General features: G+C 43.7%; 1 protein-coding gene across 1 annotated transcript in view; it reads left to right on the forward strand.

The window, feature by feature from the left end:
- Nucleotides 1-18,302, forward strand: part of VIRMA (vir like m6A methyltransferase associated) — a gene marked incomplete at its 3' end in the record, with an annotated part of 96,122 nt that overhangs the window by 25,672 nt on the left and 52,148 nt on the right. The window contains exons 3-7 of the mRNA XM_080693950.1: nt 1,081-1,167; nt 7,991-8,039; nt 9,339-9,507; nt 11,805-11,927; nt 15,693-15,968. Coding sequence (XP_080550076.1) covers nt 1,081-1,167; nt 7,991-8,039; nt 9,339-9,507; nt 11,805-11,927; nt 15,693-15,968 — 704 coding nt within the window. The remainder of the gene's footprint in view (nt 1-1,080; nt 1,168-7,990; nt 8,040-9,338; nt 9,508-11,804; nt 11,928-15,692; nt 15,969-18,302) is intronic.

Here is an 18,302-nt window from a genome sequence, read left to right on the forward strand (position 1 = left end):
ATATCATGACATGGTTTCCTCCAGATTGAGAGAGCATGCTTAGGAAGGAAGCCACAGTGTGTTTTATGTTTGTATTAGAAAGTATACTTGGCTATTACCATCTTCTGTTTGTTACATATAATAGTATAGTATGGGAGGAAATACAGATTGTGAATACTGGGAAGAAAGGGACACTGGGGCCATCTTGGAGGTTGGACATCATAGCAGGCAAAATGAATCTCTGTCATTAACTGCAATGGCTATGGGTATTTATTACATTTCCCCTCCCCTTACTTGCCTTCTTTATTTTTCTTTTTTTGTGATACTGGAGATTGAACACAGAGGCTTTCTACCTCTGAGCTACACCCATGGTTCTGTTTTATTTTTTATTTGGAAACAGGGTCTTGCTATAGAATGATGAGTCTCACTGCTTGTTGAGGCTATCCTTCTATCTCACCCTCCCAGGTACTGGGTTACAGGCATGCATCACTCCACCTGGTTTACCTGTCTTCTTTTTCTTAGCTGGGGTAGAGTGGCTGTTGATGTTGTAATAACTCCAGATATGAAAATGTCAGAAACATCTTTATATTTTATTAATGTTACAGAATAATAAACTATAAATGTAAGAGTAGGAAGCCTGGGATCCTAAGATTGAAAATAGTGTTATATCCCAGCATGATGGCAGACTCCTGTAATCCCAGTACTTGGGAAGCTGAGACAGGAGGATCACAGGTTTCCAGCTAGCCTCAGCTACTTAGTGAGGCCCTCTGCAACTTAGTGAGACCCTGTTTCAAAAATTAAGGGGAAAAAAAAAAAGGACTGGAGGGGGTGTAGCTTGGAGGTAGAATGCCTCTGGGTTCAATCTCCAGTGCTGCAAAATAAAAAAAAATAAAAAATAATTATTTTTTTATTTCTACTGAAAGTGAATAGGTGGCTACTGGAGAATTGAATATGAATAAGATTTTATTTTATCATAGTTAAATCTTAGTACTATTCTACCTAATTCTAGAATTGTTTTTAACTTTATGCTTATTGTATTTTGTTTTAATATAGGAACTATTTATTAGAAAGGCTGATATTTTGACCTTGTTTCATTCACAGGGAGACATCTCCACATACATTTCAATTAGACTTATTCTTCAACAATGTAAGCAAACCAAGTGCCCCAGTTTTCGATAGGTTGGGAAGGTATGTACCTGTTGGATAGTCTTGTCAGAAACTCATGAGTTATTAAACAGAATGTTTTTATTTTTTTATGTGGAAGAAAAGACTATATCTGGTGGTAAACTTGCATACCAGGGTTTAATTTTATCAATTTGCAGTAAGGAAATACTAAATTTCTAAGATGATGTTGAGTTTGTTTATAAAATATTTAAATATATGAAACACTAGCCATCCTTTGTTTGCTTTTTATTTCTGCCTGCATTTTTATGTTTATTTATTTATTTAATTTCTTTATTTTGTAGTACCGAGGATGGAACCCAGGGGCATTCTACCTTCGAACTACAACCCAATCCCTATTTTTTATTTTGAAACAGGGTCTCACTGAGCTGCAAAAGGCCTCACTAAGTAGTCGAGGCTGTCCGCAAACCACGATCTTCCTGTCCTAGCCTCCCAAATGCTGGGGTTATAAGCATGCACCACCATGCCCAGCTTGCATGCATTTTATTTATATAAACAGTACTATCACTTGATTTGTTTAGTAACTGAATTTGAAAAAGAATGCATTATTATTATTATATTATATTATTATATTATATTATTATATTATATTATATTATTATCGTTTTTTGGTATGGGATATTGAGCCCAAGGGCATTCTACTTCTTAGCCCTTTTTTTTGTTTTGTTTTGAAACAGGGTCTCACTAGGTTGCTGACAGTGTGGCTAATTATCTGAGGCTGGTTTTGAACCTGCAGCCCTCCTGTCTCAGCCTCTCAAGTACTGAGATTACAGGTATATACTATCATGCCTGGCTGCTTTTTGATTCTTTAAAAAAAAAATCATATAAAGCTGGGCGTGGTGGCGCACGCTTGTAATCCCCGTGCTTGGGAGGCTGAGACAGGAGGATCGCACAGGTTCGAAGCCAGCCTCAGCTACTTAGTGAGGCTCTCAGCAACCTAGTGAGACCCTGTTTCCAAATAAAATATAAAATAGGTCTGGGAGTATAGCCTGGAGGTAGAAAGCCCCTGGGTTCCACCCCCAGTACCACCAAAAAATTAAAATAAAAAAAAGTCATATATATATGATATATATATGATATCTATATACCTGAGTGTGGTGGCATACACTTGTAATCCCAGTACTTGGGAGGCTGAGACAGGAGGGTTGCGGGTTCAGAAGCCAGCCTATACAACTTAGTGAGGCTCTCAGCAACCTACTGAGACCCTGTTTCCAAAGAAAATCAAGCTGAGGGTATAGCTCAGAGGTAGAATGCCTTTGGGTTCAATCACCAGTACCAAATAACCAAAAAATAAATATATAACCACAATAAGAGCTCATAGTTTGGGTGTCTTTTATATCACACTACTGCACAGTTTGAAATTTCATGGTCACATTTTATAAAATAAGGCTTTTTAATAGATATACTGATTTGGATTATTCAATACATGTTTAATGTCATTAAAACTGGTAGTTAAGCCAAGCATGGTGGCACACACTTGGAGGAGTGAGGTTTACGGACAGCCTCAGCTGTTTAGTGAGCCTTTGCAGCTCAGTGAGACCCTGTTTCAAAATTTAAAAAAATAGGGCTGGGGGTGTAGCTCAGAGGTAGAATACCCCTGGGTTCCATTCCCAATACTGTAAAACAAAAACAAAAACAAAACCCCCCAAAAGACTGGTAGTTAAGATGTTTATAAACAAATTGACCAGTAAGTGGGCTTGCTTAGAACTCAAAAGATTAAGTAAAAAAAAAAAAAAAAAAAAAAAAAAAAAATTTAAAAGCAGCTTAATAATAGAAATTTTTTTCTGTCAGGAATCTAGTTTCTTATACATCACTCATTCTTTTACTGATTCAATTTATTATACTATTTCATTGATTTAACCTTCTTTCTCTCTCTCTTTTTTTTTTTTGGCAGTACTGGGGATTGAACCCAGTGCGTTGCTTATGCTAGGCAAGCACTCTTACCACTAATCTATTTCCCCAGCTTATCTGAATAATCTGAAATCGCTCTTTTTTTTATTAATTTATTTTTTAAATTGGTGCATTATAGTCATATATCAATCACATTGGAGTACAAGACTTGAGAGGATATACAAGCACACATCATCCAGTTAGCCCTCCTCCAGCCCCCATCCCATTCCCTCCCCCTCCCTCCATCCCACGCTTCTTTGGTGATTTACTTTGATACATTTGTTTATGTACCTCCTGTGTTTTAAAGAGGCTCCGTCCTCCAGTATTACATACCCTCTGATTGGTCACATTAGTTGCTTCACTATAGGGCCCTTTCTATAGCTCAACCTCTTCCTGTTGCCCTTTTCCTCCTAGTTATTGCTGATTAAGAGAAGCGTCTGATTTATATTTTCTACGATATTTCTCTGTGCATGCTGCGTTGCAAGTACCGATCCCACTCTTGATGGTTCCAGTAGTGGCCTGGCTACTCAGTGGACTGATCCAGACCTCGCTGGCTCAAGCAGCGGCCTTGCCTCATGGGAGGCCCCAGTTCTGGTCTCGCTGGCCCCTGCACCGGTCTAACCCCTAAGCTGGCTTTGGTCCCGGCCTTGGAGGCCGCAGGAGTGAACTTGCCTCACGCCAGCCTCCAATGCTGGCCATTGGCCCCTGCACTGGCCTAACCCCTTGGCAGGATTCCAATCCCGGCCTTGGAGGCCCCAGCTCCGGCCTAGCCTCACGGCAGGCTCCATTGCCGGCCTCGTTGGCCCCAGCACCGGCCTAACCCCTCGGCAGGTTCCGTTCCCGGGTTAGGAGGCCCCAGCACTGGCCATGTATCCCGGCAGGCTCCGATGCTGGCCTCGCCTCACGGCAGGCTCCGATGCCGGCCTTGCTGGCTCCAGCACTGGTCTAGCCCTTCGGCAGGTTATCCTGACCTCGGAGGTCCCAGTACCGGCCTTGCCTCACAGCAGGCTCCGATGCCGGCCTCACTGGCCCCAGCACCGGCCTAACCCCTCGGCAGGCTCTTATCCTGGCCTCGGAGGCCCCAGTACCGGCCTTGCCTCAAGGCAGGCTCCAATCCCGGCCTTGGAGGCCTCAGCACCGGTCTTGCCTCACGGCAGGCTCCAATGCCGGCCTCGCTGGCCCCAGCATCGGCCTCACCCCTCGGCAGGCTCCAATCCCGGCCTCTGAGGCCCCAGTACCAGCCTTGCCTCATGGCAGGCTCCGGTGCCGGCCTCGCTGGCCCCAGCACCGGCCTAACCCCTCAGCAGGCTCTTATCCCGGCCACGGATGCCCCAGTACCGGCCTTGCCTCACGGCAGGCTGTGATGCTGGCCTTACTGGCTCCAGCACCAGCCTAACCCCTCGGCAGGCTCTTATCCTGGCCTCGGAGGCCCCAGTATCGGCCTTGCCTCACGGCAGGCTCTGATGCCGGCCTCGCTGGCCCCAGCACTGGCCTAACCCCTCGGCAGGCTCTTATCCTGGCCTCGAGGCCCCAGTACTGGCCTTGCCTCAAGGCAGGCTCCGATGCCGGCCGCACTGGCCCCAGCACTGGCCTAACCCCTCGGCAGGCTCCGATCCTGGCCTTGGAGGCCCCAGCACTGGTCATGCCTCACGGCAGGCTCCGATGCCGGCCTCGCTGGCCCTAGCACCGGCCTAACCCCTCGGCAGGCTCTTATCCTGACCTCGGAGGCCCCAGTACCGGCTTTGCCTCATTGCAGGCTCTGATGCCGGCCTCGCTGGCCCCAGCACCGGCCTAACCCCTCAGCAGGCTCCGGTCCCGTCCTCGGAGGCCCCAGTACCAGCCTTGCCTCACGGCAGGCTCCGATTCTGGCATCACTGGCCCCAGCACTGGCCTAACCCCTCGGCAGGCTATTATCCTTGCCTCGGAGGCCCCAGTACCGGCCTTGCCTCACGGCAGGCTCCAATGCCGGCCTCGCTGGCCCCAGCACCGCCCTAACCCCTCAGCAGGTTCCGGACCCAACCTCGGATGCCCCAGCACAAGCCTTGCCTCATGGCAGGCTCCAGTGCCGGCCTCGCTGGCCCCAGCATCAGTCTAACCCCTCGGCAGGTACCAATCCCGGCCACGGAGGCCTCAGTAGTGGCCTCGCCTCACAGCAAGCTCCGATGTCGGCCAGTGGCCCCGGTGCCCGCCTAACCCCTCAGCAGGTTCCGATCACTGTCTCTGTGGTTATTATTTCAAAGGTTCCAGGTGTAATGTATCAGATCTCTGCCTCCCCTGAGTATTGGCCACTGGCATTGCCACTGCCTCCACCGTTTCAAATCCTTCCCAGGCTCTTTTTCCACTCTGAATGTTGTCCAGTGTTCCTAAGCATGCGTGATGGTAGCATTCGACATTTGGTGTAATTTCTCCACAAAAATAAAGTTGGTAAGATCCGGTTTCTGTTTCTCCTGAATACAAGTCTCCACCACCATCGCGGAGAACTCTTTCAACACCGCATTTCTCCTTGGTCTCCGCTAAATTCTCTCCTTACAGGTGATGTCTGAGATTCTTAACAATATAGAGAAATAGCAGTCCTCTTTCACGGCGAATTTTTCCATAAGTTCCAGTGCATTTAGATAAGTTTTGTCTGCATCTCCAGTGTCCTGGCATCCATAACGGTTTTCTTACCTCCTCTCTGATATTTTTCTTTATCTTTTTCTGTTCTGGGCCCGGTTTCTCCAGGGGTCTGGCGTGCTACTCGCAGTTTGGCCGGGGCCCAGAGTCCCGTGACCCGGGCGATGCTGGCATGCCAACCCCCGCCCAGAACCCAGCGTCTTACTGGGCCCGGTTTCTCCTGGGGTCTGGCGTGCTACGCGCAGTTCGGCCTGGGCCCAGAGTCCCGCGACCCGGGCCCCATCTGGCGTGCCCCGCGCGCGACCCCCGCCCAGAACCCAGCGTCTTACTGGGCCCGGTTTCTCCTGGGGTCTGGCGTGCTACGCGCAGTTCGGCCTGGGGCCCAGAGTCCCGCGACCCGGGCCCCATCTGGCGTGCCCCGCGCGCGACCCGCGACCCCCGCCCAGAACCCAGCGTCTTACTGGGCCCGGTTCTCCTGGGGTCTGCCGTGCTATGCGCAGTTCGGCCTGGGGCCCAGAGTTGAAATCGCCCTTTTATTTTTTTAATTTTGTGGTTCTGGGGATTGAACCCAGGGATATTGTACGTGCTGCATCACCAGTCTTACTAATTAATTTTTTTTTTTTTTTGATGCTGGGGATGGAACCTAGGGGCATTGTACCTCCAAGCTATACCCCTAGTCCTATTTTTTTAGTGTGTTTTCACTTTTGAAATGGTGTCACTGTATTGTGAAGGGCCTTGCTAAGTAGCTGAGGCTGTCCGCAAACCATGATCCTCCAGTCTCTGCCTCCCAAATGCTGGGATTACAAGTGTGTGCCCACCTATCCAAGCCTTTATTTTTTATTTTGAAACAGTGTCTCACTAAGTTGCAGAGGGACTTACTAGGTTGCTGAGACTGGCTATGTGATCCTTCTTTCTCAGCCTCCCAAGTAATGGGATTACCCACATGCCTGGCTGAAATAGCTTATTTTTATTTTATTATTTTTTTTGGTGGTACTGGGGGTGGAACCCAGAGGCTTTCTACCTCCAGGCTATACTCCCAGACCCATTTTATATTTTATTTGGAAACAGGGTCTCACTAAGTTGCTGAGAGCCTCACTAAGTAGCTGAGGCTGGCTTTGAACCTGTGCAATCCTCCTGTCTCAGCCTTCCAAGTGTGGGAATTACAAGCGTGCGCCACCACGCCCGGCTTAATAGCTCATTTTTAATACTTAGGATTTTTTTATATCAGTACTTATTTGATAAAAGTAGAAAGCTTTTCTTTTTCTAAATTATATTTCTGTCTTTTTTATTGGGGGATGGGGTCTGAGATTGAACTGAGGGCCTCATGTATGCTAAATATGTATTCTATCACTGAACTATACCTTTAGCCCTAAATTTTTTTTTTTTTTTTTGTATTGAGACTTGAACCCAGGGGCATACCTTAGTCATACCCTCTGCTCTATTTTAGGATCTTGCTAAGTTGCTGAGGCTGACCATGAACCTGTGGTCCTCCTGACTCAGCCTCCCAGATACTGGGATTATAGATGTGTGTTACCATGTCTAGCTCCTAAAATGCTGTTTTTAAATTTTGTTTCTATTGTACAGTTTTGTAAGAGTATAACACAGTGGTTCTCTACTCTGACTGTACATTAGAATTATGTAGGATAGTCTTAGAAATACCAATATTAAGCCGGGCGTGGTGGTGCACACTTGTAATCCCCGTGCTTGGGAGGTGGAGACAGGAGGATCGCACAGGTTCGTAGCCAGCCGCGCTGGTTTAAGAGACCCTGTTTCAAAATATATAAAATAGGTCTGGGAGTGTGGCCTGGAGGTAGAAGGGCTTCCAGGAACCCCAGTACCACCAAAAAAAAAAAAAAAAAGAAATAACCAATATTAAGGCTGGGTATGATGGCTCATGTTTGTAATCCCAATACTTGGGAGGCTGAGAAAGGAGGATCGCACAAGTTCGAAGCCAGCCTCAGCTACTCAGTGAGGCTCTCAGCAACTTAGATTTTGTTTCCAAATAAAATCTAAAAAGAGGTCTGGGAGTATAGCCTAGAGGGAGAAAAGCCCCTTTTTTTGAACTTGGGTTCAACCCCAAGTACCACACACCCACACACACAAAAAGAAATACCAATATTCATACTTATCCCAAACTAATTAAATCAGTGTATTTGGGGTTTGATTAATGATGTTTTAGGGAGCAGTAAATTAAACCCAAACTTTGTGATTTATTAAGTAAAAACAGTAATATATGATTATACAGAAATACTTGAATCTAGAAAGACTTTATGATCTGTGATGTTCAGTATTTGAGCCTTTATATTAATTTCTACTCTTTTGGCAGCCTGGAATATGATGAGAATACATCTATCATCTTTAGACCCAATTCAAAGGTAATTGTGAAAGTAGTGTTCATTCTGTTACTACTGTTCTCACTTTCACTCTTTGTTTCAAATAAGTCAGTTATTAAGAGTTTGGTTCTAGTACTATGCAGTATCATTTCTTGTCTGTGCCCTTTGGATCTAGAAGCTATTTAAAGTACAGCGTCCTCATTATAATGCCATTCTTTATCTAAAGAGCCTAAGGACTTTTTCCTCTTCATTTTATACTTGAGTCTGGAAGAGGCCAGGATTTGTGCCTTACCTTCTTTCATTTAGGTGGATATCTTCAGAAGATGCAGCTAGGTAAGTTAATAGCACTATTTCTTAAGTAAATTGCTTTTAAAAACATTTCATATTCCTTTCATATCAGAAGGTATGTTATTTCTTTGCCTTTTTGTTTATTTTTCTTTTGTGGTACTGGATTTTAGCCTAGGAACATTCTACCTCTGAGCTACATCCCCAACCCTTTTATTTTTTTTTGTTTGGAAGCAGGGTCTTACTAGGTTATTGATAGCCTCACTATGTTGCTGAGGCTGTCCTTGAACTTGTGATCCTCCTGTTTCAGCCTCCTAAGTACTGGAATTACAGGCATGCTTCATCATACCTGGCTCCAAATGCCATTTTAGATGCATCTAATGGAAAAGGAAGACTTAGAATGCAGAAATAATGGTGATCTAATAAGGCATTCCTCAGCTTACCATTTGATTTTGTGGGGCATGGGTATTTAATCCTTTGCCATCACTTTAAACCAGTTATCTTTCATAATCTGCTGTTTTTCTTCAGTGAGATTTCTATTTAGAGTTAGACATCAGTCTCTTGGCACAGTCTTTGAAGCTTTCTCCAGTTTCCCTGTACAGACTAGCAAGAAGAATAATTTCTTGATTGTGCCTTCAGAAAGGGCTTCAGTAAGACAGGAACAGTGGTGCACCTCTATAATCCCAGTACTTGGGAGGCTGGGACAGGAGGATCGAAGGTTTGAGGAGAGCCTTAGCTGTGTAGCCAGGCTTAGGAACCTAGTGAGACCAGGTTTCAAAACAAGACAGAAAAGTCTGGGGTTATAGCTTAGAGGTAGAATGCTACTGAGTTCAATTTCTAGTAAACACACACACACATACACACACACACACACACACACACACACACACACACACACGAGAAAAACCATGTTTTTGGGTGAATTTTTCTAATACTGACCTTTTATATTTTTAGCACATTTTAAAGACATTAGTTGAACCATAAACTAATTTGATTTCAGCTTACTTTTGGCATATTTAAACATTAATTTGAAAGTTTTTCCCCCTTAACAATCAGGTGAATACTGATGGTCTGGTGCTAAGAGGCTGGTACAACTGTCTGACTCTAGCAATATATGGATCAGTGGATAGAGTAATAAGTCATGATAGAGACTCTCCTCCACCTCCACCTCCACCTCCACCACCTCCCCAGCCACAGCCAAGTTTGAAAAGGAATCCAAAACATGGTGAGAATTTGAAATTTGCTCTTTCCAGTATAACATATACGTTACAGTCAGAAATGTATACTCACAGAACCACTGTAGCTTTTGAAATTTGTATCAGACTTGATAAGATAACTACTAGTCTTTCCTTAATGTAATCTAGTGGTTTATGTTGTGTGTGTGTGTGTGTGTGTGTGTGTGAGAGAGAGAGAGAGAGAGAGAGAGAGAGAGAGAGAGAGAGAGAAAGAGAGAGTGTGTGAGGGGGGGTGGAGGGAGGGAGGGAGACTGACTGACTGTGTGGTACTGGGATTTGAACCTACAAACATTCTGCCTTTGAGCTACACTTATTCCTTTTTTTTTTGTGGTACTGGGGATTTAACCCAGGGTCATTCTACTTCTGAGCTACAAGCCCTCTTTTTTATTCTTTATTTTGAAACAGGGTCTCACTAAGTTGTGGAGGGGCTCACTAAGTAGCTGAGACTGTCTGCGAACCGTGATCCTCAATCCTCCTGTTTCAGCCTCCCAAGTACTGGGATTACAAGTGTGCACTACCAGCCGGGCGTGGTGGCGCATGCTTGTAATCCCAGCATTTGGGAGGCAGAGACAGGAGAATCACGGTTCGTGGACAGCCTCAGCTACTTAGGGCCACCGTGACTCAGTGAGACCCTGTTTCAAAATAAATAATACAAAATTAGGGCAAGGTGTGTAGCTCGGAGGTCCAATGCCCCTGGGTTCCATCCCTAGACCCGCAAAAACAAAACAAGTGTGCACCACCATACCCAGATTATTTTTTTATTTTTATTTATTTATTTATTTGGTGGTACTGGGGGTGGAACCCAGAGGCTTTCTACCTCCGGGCTATACTTCCAGACCTTTTTTTTTTTTTTTAATATATTTTATTTGGAAACAGGGTCTCACTAAGTTGCTGAAAGCCTAAGTAGCTGAGGCTGGCTTTGAACCCGTGCAATCCTCCTGTCTCAGCCTCCCAAGTGCGGGGATTACAAGCGTGCGCCACCACCCCCAGCTTATTTTTTTATTTTGAAACAGGTTTTCACAAAGTTGCATAGGGCCTCACTAAGTTTCTGGGGCTAACCTTGAACCTTGATCCTCCTATTTCAGCTTCCCAAGTACTAGGATTACAGGTATGTGCCACCATGCCTGGTTTATTTATGTTTTTTTAAGCAAAATTATCTGCAAAACAATGAAGAATAATTAGGAAATTTGATATGTATTTTTGGAATACTTATGTTAATGGTATTTTATTAAGGAGTGAATTGCAAATTCTTGTGGATGAATCTTAACTAATGCAGATTTCTCCCACTTTTCTCAATTTTTGGCTGTTACAAATGAAACTATTACAAAGAAAATTGCGCCAGGCATGGTGGCTCATGCTTCTAATCCCAGTACTTGGGAGGCTGAAACAGGAGGATCACAGGTTCACAGACAGCTTCAGCTACTTAGTGAGGCCCTCTGCATCTTAGTGAGACCCTGTTTCCAAATAAAGAATAAAAAATAGGGCTGGGGGTGTAGCTCAGAGGAAGAATGCCCCTAGGTTCACTTTCCAGTACTGCAAAAAAAAAAAAAAAAAAGAAAAGGCTTCAGCTAGGTGCAGTGATGCATGCCTGTAATCTTAGTGCTTGGGATGCTGAGATAGGAGGATCAAAGATTGCAGGTTCAAGGCTGGTCTCCGCAACTTAGAAAGATCCTCAGAAACTTAGACTCTTGTTTCAGAGTAAAAAATAGAGTTGGGCGTGGTGGTGGACGCTTGTAATCCCAGTACTCGTACTCCGGAGGCTGAGACAGGAGGATTGCAGTTTCAAGGCCAACCTCAGCAACTTGTGAGGCCCTCTGCAACTTAGCGAGACCCCATTTCAAAATAAAGAATAAAATAGGGCTGGGGGGTATAGCTCAGAGGTAGAATGCGCTGGGTTCTTTCCCCAGTACCACACACACACACACACACACACACACACACACACACACAAAGTAAAAAATAAACAGGGGTAGTGTGTAGCTCAGTAAAAGAACCCTCCTGATTTTAGGCCCCAGTACAATAATGACCCCAATGTGGAAAAGTTTTATTATCAATAAATTCTTCAGTCTCAGCTACTTAGTGAGGCCCAACTCAGTGAGACCCTGTTTCAAAATAAAGAATAAAAAATAGGGCTGAGGGTGTAGCTTGGAGGTAGAATTCCTCTGGGTTCTGTCCCCAGTACCGCAAAAAAAAAAAAAAAAAAAAAAAAATCTGAAGTAATAAAAAGCATTCATTTCACTATACCTTAATAATTTGAAAGTTTCTTCCCATCTCTGATAATACCTAGCCGACGGTGAGAAAGAAGATCAGTTTAATGGAAGCCCTCCTAGACCACAGCCAAGGGGACCAAGAACTCCTCCAGGACCCCCTCCACCTGATGATGATGAGGATGATCCTATGCCTCTGCCAGGTATGAATAAAACCAGTGCTAGGGTTCCCCTTAACACTGTGGTTAGTGTTAATTATTTCTTTAACTAAAGGAGAAAAAAGGAGATGCTAGTAATCAGATCTTGATAAATCTCCTCATCCTGTCCAGTATTTTCTTATGTTTTTCTGTTAGTTAAGCCGGGCGTGGTGGCGCATTCTTGCAATCCCCGCGCTTGGGAGGCTGAGACAGGAGGATCGCGCAGGTTCGAAGCCAGCCTCAGCTACTTAGTGAGGCTCTCAGCAACTTGGTGAGACCCAGTTTCCAAATAAAATATAAAATAGGTCTGGGAGTATAGCCTGGAGGTAGAAGGCCTCTGGGTTCCACCCCCAGTACCACACACACACACAAAAAAAAATTAGTTAATTCATTTGAAGCTGTACCAACATTTCTTTGAAAATAAAGTGTTGGTGTGTTGTAAATGGTATGTACAGATGAGTACCAGTTAAAAATGAATAGTGTGAAGCCAGGCGTGGTGGCACACACTTGTAGTTCCAGTACTTGGGAAGCTGAGACAGGAGGTTCCAGGTTTGCAGCCAGCCTCAGCTACTTAGTGAGGCCCTCTGCAATTTAGTGAGACCTTGTTTCAAAATAAAGAATAAAAAATCAGGCTGGGGGTATAGCTGGGAGGTAGAGTGCCCCTGGGTTCATATTCCAGTACCCCTTGCATGCTGGGTGTGGTGTTGCAAGCTTATAATCCCTGTGCTTGGGAGGCAGAGACAGGAGGATTGCGCAGGTTCGAAGCCAGCCTTGCTGGCCTAAGAGACCCTGTTTCCAAATAAAATATAAAATAGGTCTGGGAGTGTAGCCTGAAGGTAGAAGAGTTCCATCCCCAGTACCACCACCAAAAAAAAAGTATGTATATTAGACAAAAATTCTTATAGTTTTTTGTTTTGTTTTGTTTTTTTTGTGGTATTGGGAGTGAAACCCAGAGGTTTTTATACCTCTGGGCTATACTCCCAGACCTATTTTATATTTTATTTAGAAATGGTCTCACTAAGTTGCTGAAAGCCTCACTAAGTAGCTGGGGCTGGCTTCAAACCTGCGCAATCCTCCTGTCTAAACACAGAAAGGACTAGTTTATGGTAGGAGATTATAAAATAGTATACTTTATTATTAGTTCTTACTATATAAAGTTGTACAATGTATACTTTTTTATTTTGCACTACTGAGGATTGAATCCAGGGGTGTTCTACCTCTGAGATAAACCCCTAGCTCTTTTTTAATTCTTTTCTTTTCTTTTCTTTTCTTTCTTTTTTTTTTTTTTTTTTTTTTTTTGCAGGTTTGGGGATGGAACCCAGGGGCAGTCGACCTCTGAGCTACACCCCATGCCCTATTTTTTATTCTTTATTTTGAAACTGGGTCTCACTAAGTTGCAGAGGGCCTCACTAAGTAGCTGAGGCTGTCCGCGAACTGTGATCCTCCATCTCAGCCTCCCGAATGCTGGGATTACAAGTGTCCGCCACCATGCCTGGCTTTTTAAAATTCTTTATTATTGTTGTCATTATTATTATTATTATTATTATTATTATTTTATTTTATTTTATTTTATTTTATTTTTTGGTGGTACTGCTATTCCAGGAAACCCTTCTACCTCCGGGCTACACTCCCAGACCGATTTTATACTTTTATTTGGAAACAGGGTCTCTTAAACCAGCAGGGCTGCCTTTGAACCTGCTCTATCCTCTAGTCTCCGCCTCCCAAGTGTGGGGATTACAAGCTTGCACACCAAGCCCAGGTTAATTCTTTATTTTGAAACAAAGTCTCACTAAGTTGTGGAGGACCTCACTAAGTAGCTGAGGCTGGCAGGGGGAACCTACAATCCTCCTATCTCAGCCTCTCAGGTACTGAGATTAATAGTATATAGCACCATTCCCAGCTACTATCTATCTGTCTGTCTGTCTGTCTGTCTGTCTGTCTGTCTATCTATCTATCTATCTATCTATCTATCTATCTATCTGTGGTACTGGTGTTTCTGGAAACCCTTCTACCTCCGGGCTACACTCCCAGACCTATTTTATGTATTTTTTTAAATTTGGAAACAGGGTCTCTTAAGCCAGCGCAGCTGGCTTTGAACCTGTGCAATCCTCCTGTCTCCGTCTCCCAAATGTGGGGATTACAAGTATGCACCACCATGCCTGGCCAGCTACTTGTTTTATAAAGGATATTAAAAGTATACATTAAGCCAGGCATGGTGGCACATGCTTGTAATCCCAGTGCTTGGGAGGCTGAGACAGTAGGATGCAGGGTTATGGCAAGCCTCATCTACTTAGTGAGGTCTTATGCAACTTAATGAGATCATATATCAAAATAAGCAGTAAAAAATAGAGTGGGGTGTGGTGGCTCATGCTTGTAATCCCAGCATTTGGGAGGTTGAGACCTGGAGCATCGCGGTTCGCAGACAGCCTCAGCTACTTAGTGAGGCCCTCTGGAAATCAGTGAGACCCGATTTCAAAATAAAAGAATAAAAATTAGGGCAGGGGGTGTAGCTTGGAGGACCAATGCCTCTGGGTTCCATCCCCAGACCCACAAGAAGGAAAAAAAAAATAGAGACTCCGGGGGCGTGGTGGCTCAGGTTTGTAATCCCAGCATTTGGGAGGCTGAGACTAGAGGATCACAGTTCACGGACATCCTCAGTTTCTACTTAGTGAGGCTCTTTGCAACTCAGATCCTGTTTCAAATAAAGAATAAAAAATAGGGCTTGGGGTGTAGGTCAGAGGTAGAATGCTCTTGGGTTTCATCCCCAGTATCACAAAAAGGAAAAAATAGGGCTAGGGGTGTAGCTCAGAGGTAGAATGCTCCTGGATTCAATCCCCAGTACTGCAAAGTAAATAAATAAAAGTTGAAAAAAGGGGGAGGGCGGGCGTGGTGGCGCAGACTTGTAATCCCAGCATTTGGGAGGTGGAGACTGGATGATTGCAGTTTGAGGACAGCTTCAGCTACCTAGGGAGGCACTTTGCAACTCAGTGAGGCCCTGTTTCAAAAATAAAAGGACTAAAAAATAGGGCTGGGTGTTTAGTTTGGAGGTGGAATGCCCCTTGGTTTCATTCCCCTTACTACATAAATAAATAAATAAATAAATAAATAAATAAATAAATAGTAAAGTAGGACTGGGGGCAGAATGCACCTGAGTTCAATCACAGTACGCCCCCAAAAGTAATTCTGCCATGTGTTATTTTACTTACTTATTTATTTATTTATTTATTTATTTATTTATTTATTTTGGTGGTACTGGGGATGGAACCCAGGGGCCTTCTACCTCCGGGCCACACTCCCAGACCTATTTTATATTTTATTTGGAAACAGGGTCTCTTAAGCCAGCTGAGGCTGGCTTTGAACCCGCCCGATCCTCCTGTCTCAGCCTCCCAAGCGTGGGGATTACAAGCGTGTGCCACCACACCCAGCTTTTATTTATTTTTGAGGTACTAAGGATGGAACCCAGAGCTTTCTACCTCCAGGCTATGCTTCCAGACCTATTTTATATTTTATTTGGAAACAAGTTCTCACTAAAGTTACTGAGAACTTCACTAAGTAGCTGAGGCTGGCTTTGTGTGATCCTCCTGTCTCAGCCTCCCAAGTAATGGGATTATAAGCATGTGCCACCACGCCCGGCTTGCCATGTTTTAAACAAGGCTTTTATGAGCATCTCCAAAATGCCACTAAATAGTTGTGGTATCAGTTTTGCTTCTTCATGTTAATTAAATCATTGAAATAATCTGTGTCTTAAATCTCATTCCCCCCCCTCCCCAGTGTCATCTGGTGATAAAGAAGAGAATGTTCCCCATAGAGAAGATTACTTTGAGCCCATTTCTCCTGATCGGAATTCCATTCCTCAGGAAGGTCAGTATTCTGATGAAGGGGAAGTGGAAGAAGAACAACAAGAAGAAGGAGAAGATGATGAAGATGATGTGGATGTGGAGGATGAAGAGGATGAGGATGAGGATGACCGCCAAACAGTAGACAGTATCCCTGAGGAGGAGGAAGATGAAGAAGAGGATGAAGGTGAAGAGGATGAAGAAGGTGAAGGTAGGTTATATGGTTATATTAGCTCAGACCTTTTTTTTTTTTTTTTTTTGCAGGTCTGGGGATGGAACCCAGGTGCATTTGACCTTTGAGCTACACCCCCTGCCCTAGTTTTTATTCTTTTATTTGAAACGGGGTCTCACTAGGTTGCGGAGGACCTCACTATGTAGCTGAGGCTGTCTGTGAACCGCCATCCTCCCGTCTCAGCCTCCTGAATGCTGGGATTACAAGTGTGTGCCACCACGCCCGGCTTAAGACTTTTTAAGTACTAGCAGTTAAATAGCTACATCTCTGAGTGTTGCTGAGAATATAGCAAAGATAAATGAGTTTCAAGAATCCCAAGGTTTTTGAAGCTAGGGATAAAGATGACTAGAAGTGATTTACATCTCTTTTGTGTTTCTATTTTATTCTGTATCAACTAACTTGTTTTTTTACTTCATAGCTCCAATCTCCTCTTCTTAACCAATGTAATCTGCCTGACTCTATGTCAGTCCCATTTCTATTATCATGGGAGAAAGATTTTGTTTGACTTGCTACAATATGAGTCAATACCCTTAGTTGTGGCCAGGGAGACAGGTTCATGTAGTACGTTCATGGTGGTTAGGACTTGATGGCTTTTCAGAGTAAGAGTGGTGGTGTAAATTGGGTTGAATTCCTAAAGGTGTTTGTCACTTAGATATTTTAAAATGCTGTATTACTTTTAGAAATCTAGCCAGGGCTAGGCATGGTTGCGCATGCCCATAACCCCAGTACTTGGGAGGATTAAACCTAGGGACATTTACTTCCAAGTCACACCCCCAGCCCTGTTTTATTTTTATTTTGAAACAGGGTCTCAATAGGTTGATGCAAGTCTTCCTACTTGCTAAGGCTGTCCTCAAACCTACAATTCTCCTTTCTTAGCCTCCCAAGTAGTAGGACTACTTGGACTACCACATGCACTACCACACCTGGCTTAAATGTTTATGAAAAATGATATCTGCCTTGTTTTTTTATATAATAGTGAGGGTGAGAGTCATTTCAAAAGCAGAGAAACCATTTTATAATATAAACAAGTAATTAGAGTTTTGAGTGATCCTTTTTGTATTTTTCCCAACTCCTTGATTACCAAATAACCCTTCTTAAATTTACTTTATATAACTGGCAGATACTAATTAGATTTCAGCCAGGCAGCTTTTAATAAAAAATTTAGCAGAGAAGAGAATGAGGCTGGTCAAACTCAAACCCGTGACCTTGTGCATATATGCTCTACCACTGAGCTACATCCCCAGCTCACAATTTTATGGTACTGGGGATTGAGCCCAGGGGTATTTTACCTCTGAGCTACACCCTCAGCCCTGTTTTTTTAATTCTTTATTTTGAAACAGGGTCTCACTAAGTTGCAGAGGGCCTCACTAAGTAGCTGAGGCTGGCCAAACCTATGATCCTCTGTCTCAGCCTCCCAAGTAACTGGGATTACAAATACATACCACCAGGTCTGGCTTGATTTTTTTTTTTTTTTTTTTTTAATTATTACTGGGAGTGAAACTCAGGGCCATTTTACCTCCCATCCCACCCCTATTTCATTTTGAAATAGAGTCTTGCTAAGTTGCTGAGATTGGCCCTGAACCTTCAATCCTCCTGTTTCAGCCTTTCAAATACTGAGATTACAGTCATGAGCCACCATGCCTGGCCATAATTTAATTCAATTTAATTATTTGTTTATTATTATGATTATTGATTATTTTTTTTTGGTGGTACTGGGATGGAACCCAGGGCCATTATAAGCGTGTGCCACCACACCCAGCTAGGCTGAGCAATTTATTTATTTATTTATTTATTTATTTATTTATTTCATGAGTCTGGGGATGGAACTCAGGGGCATTCGACTTCTGAGTTACAGCCCCTGCCTTATTTTTCATTCTTTATTTTGAAACCGGGTCTCACTGAGTTGCAGAGGGCCTTACTAAGTAGCTGAGGCTGTCTGCAAACCACAGTCCTCCAGTCTCAGCCTCTCGAATGCTGGGATTACAAGCATGCACCACCATGCCCAACATCTAGGCTGAGCATTGTAAATGAACAATTTTCTTTTCTTTTTCTTTTTTTTTTTTTTTTTTTTTTGGTGGTACTGGGGGTGGAAACCAGGGGCTTTCTACCTCCGGGCTATATTCTCAAACCTATATTTTTATACTTTATTTGGAAACAGGGTCTCATTAAGTTGCTGAGAGCCTCACTAAGTAGCTGAGGCTGGTAAATGAACAATTTTCCATAAAAATATGACAGGCCTAGAAAATGGTGAAAGATACAGAGAAGTAAAAATTCAGGAATATGAAATACAGAAAGAACCTAAAATATTTTTCA

The sequence above is a fragment of the Muscardinus avellanarius genome (assembly GCF_963383645.1).
Source record: "Muscardinus avellanarius genome assembly, chromosome: 4".
Lineage (NCBI taxonomy): Eukaryota > Metazoa > Chordata > Mammalia > Rodentia > Gliridae > Muscardinus > Muscardinus avellanarius.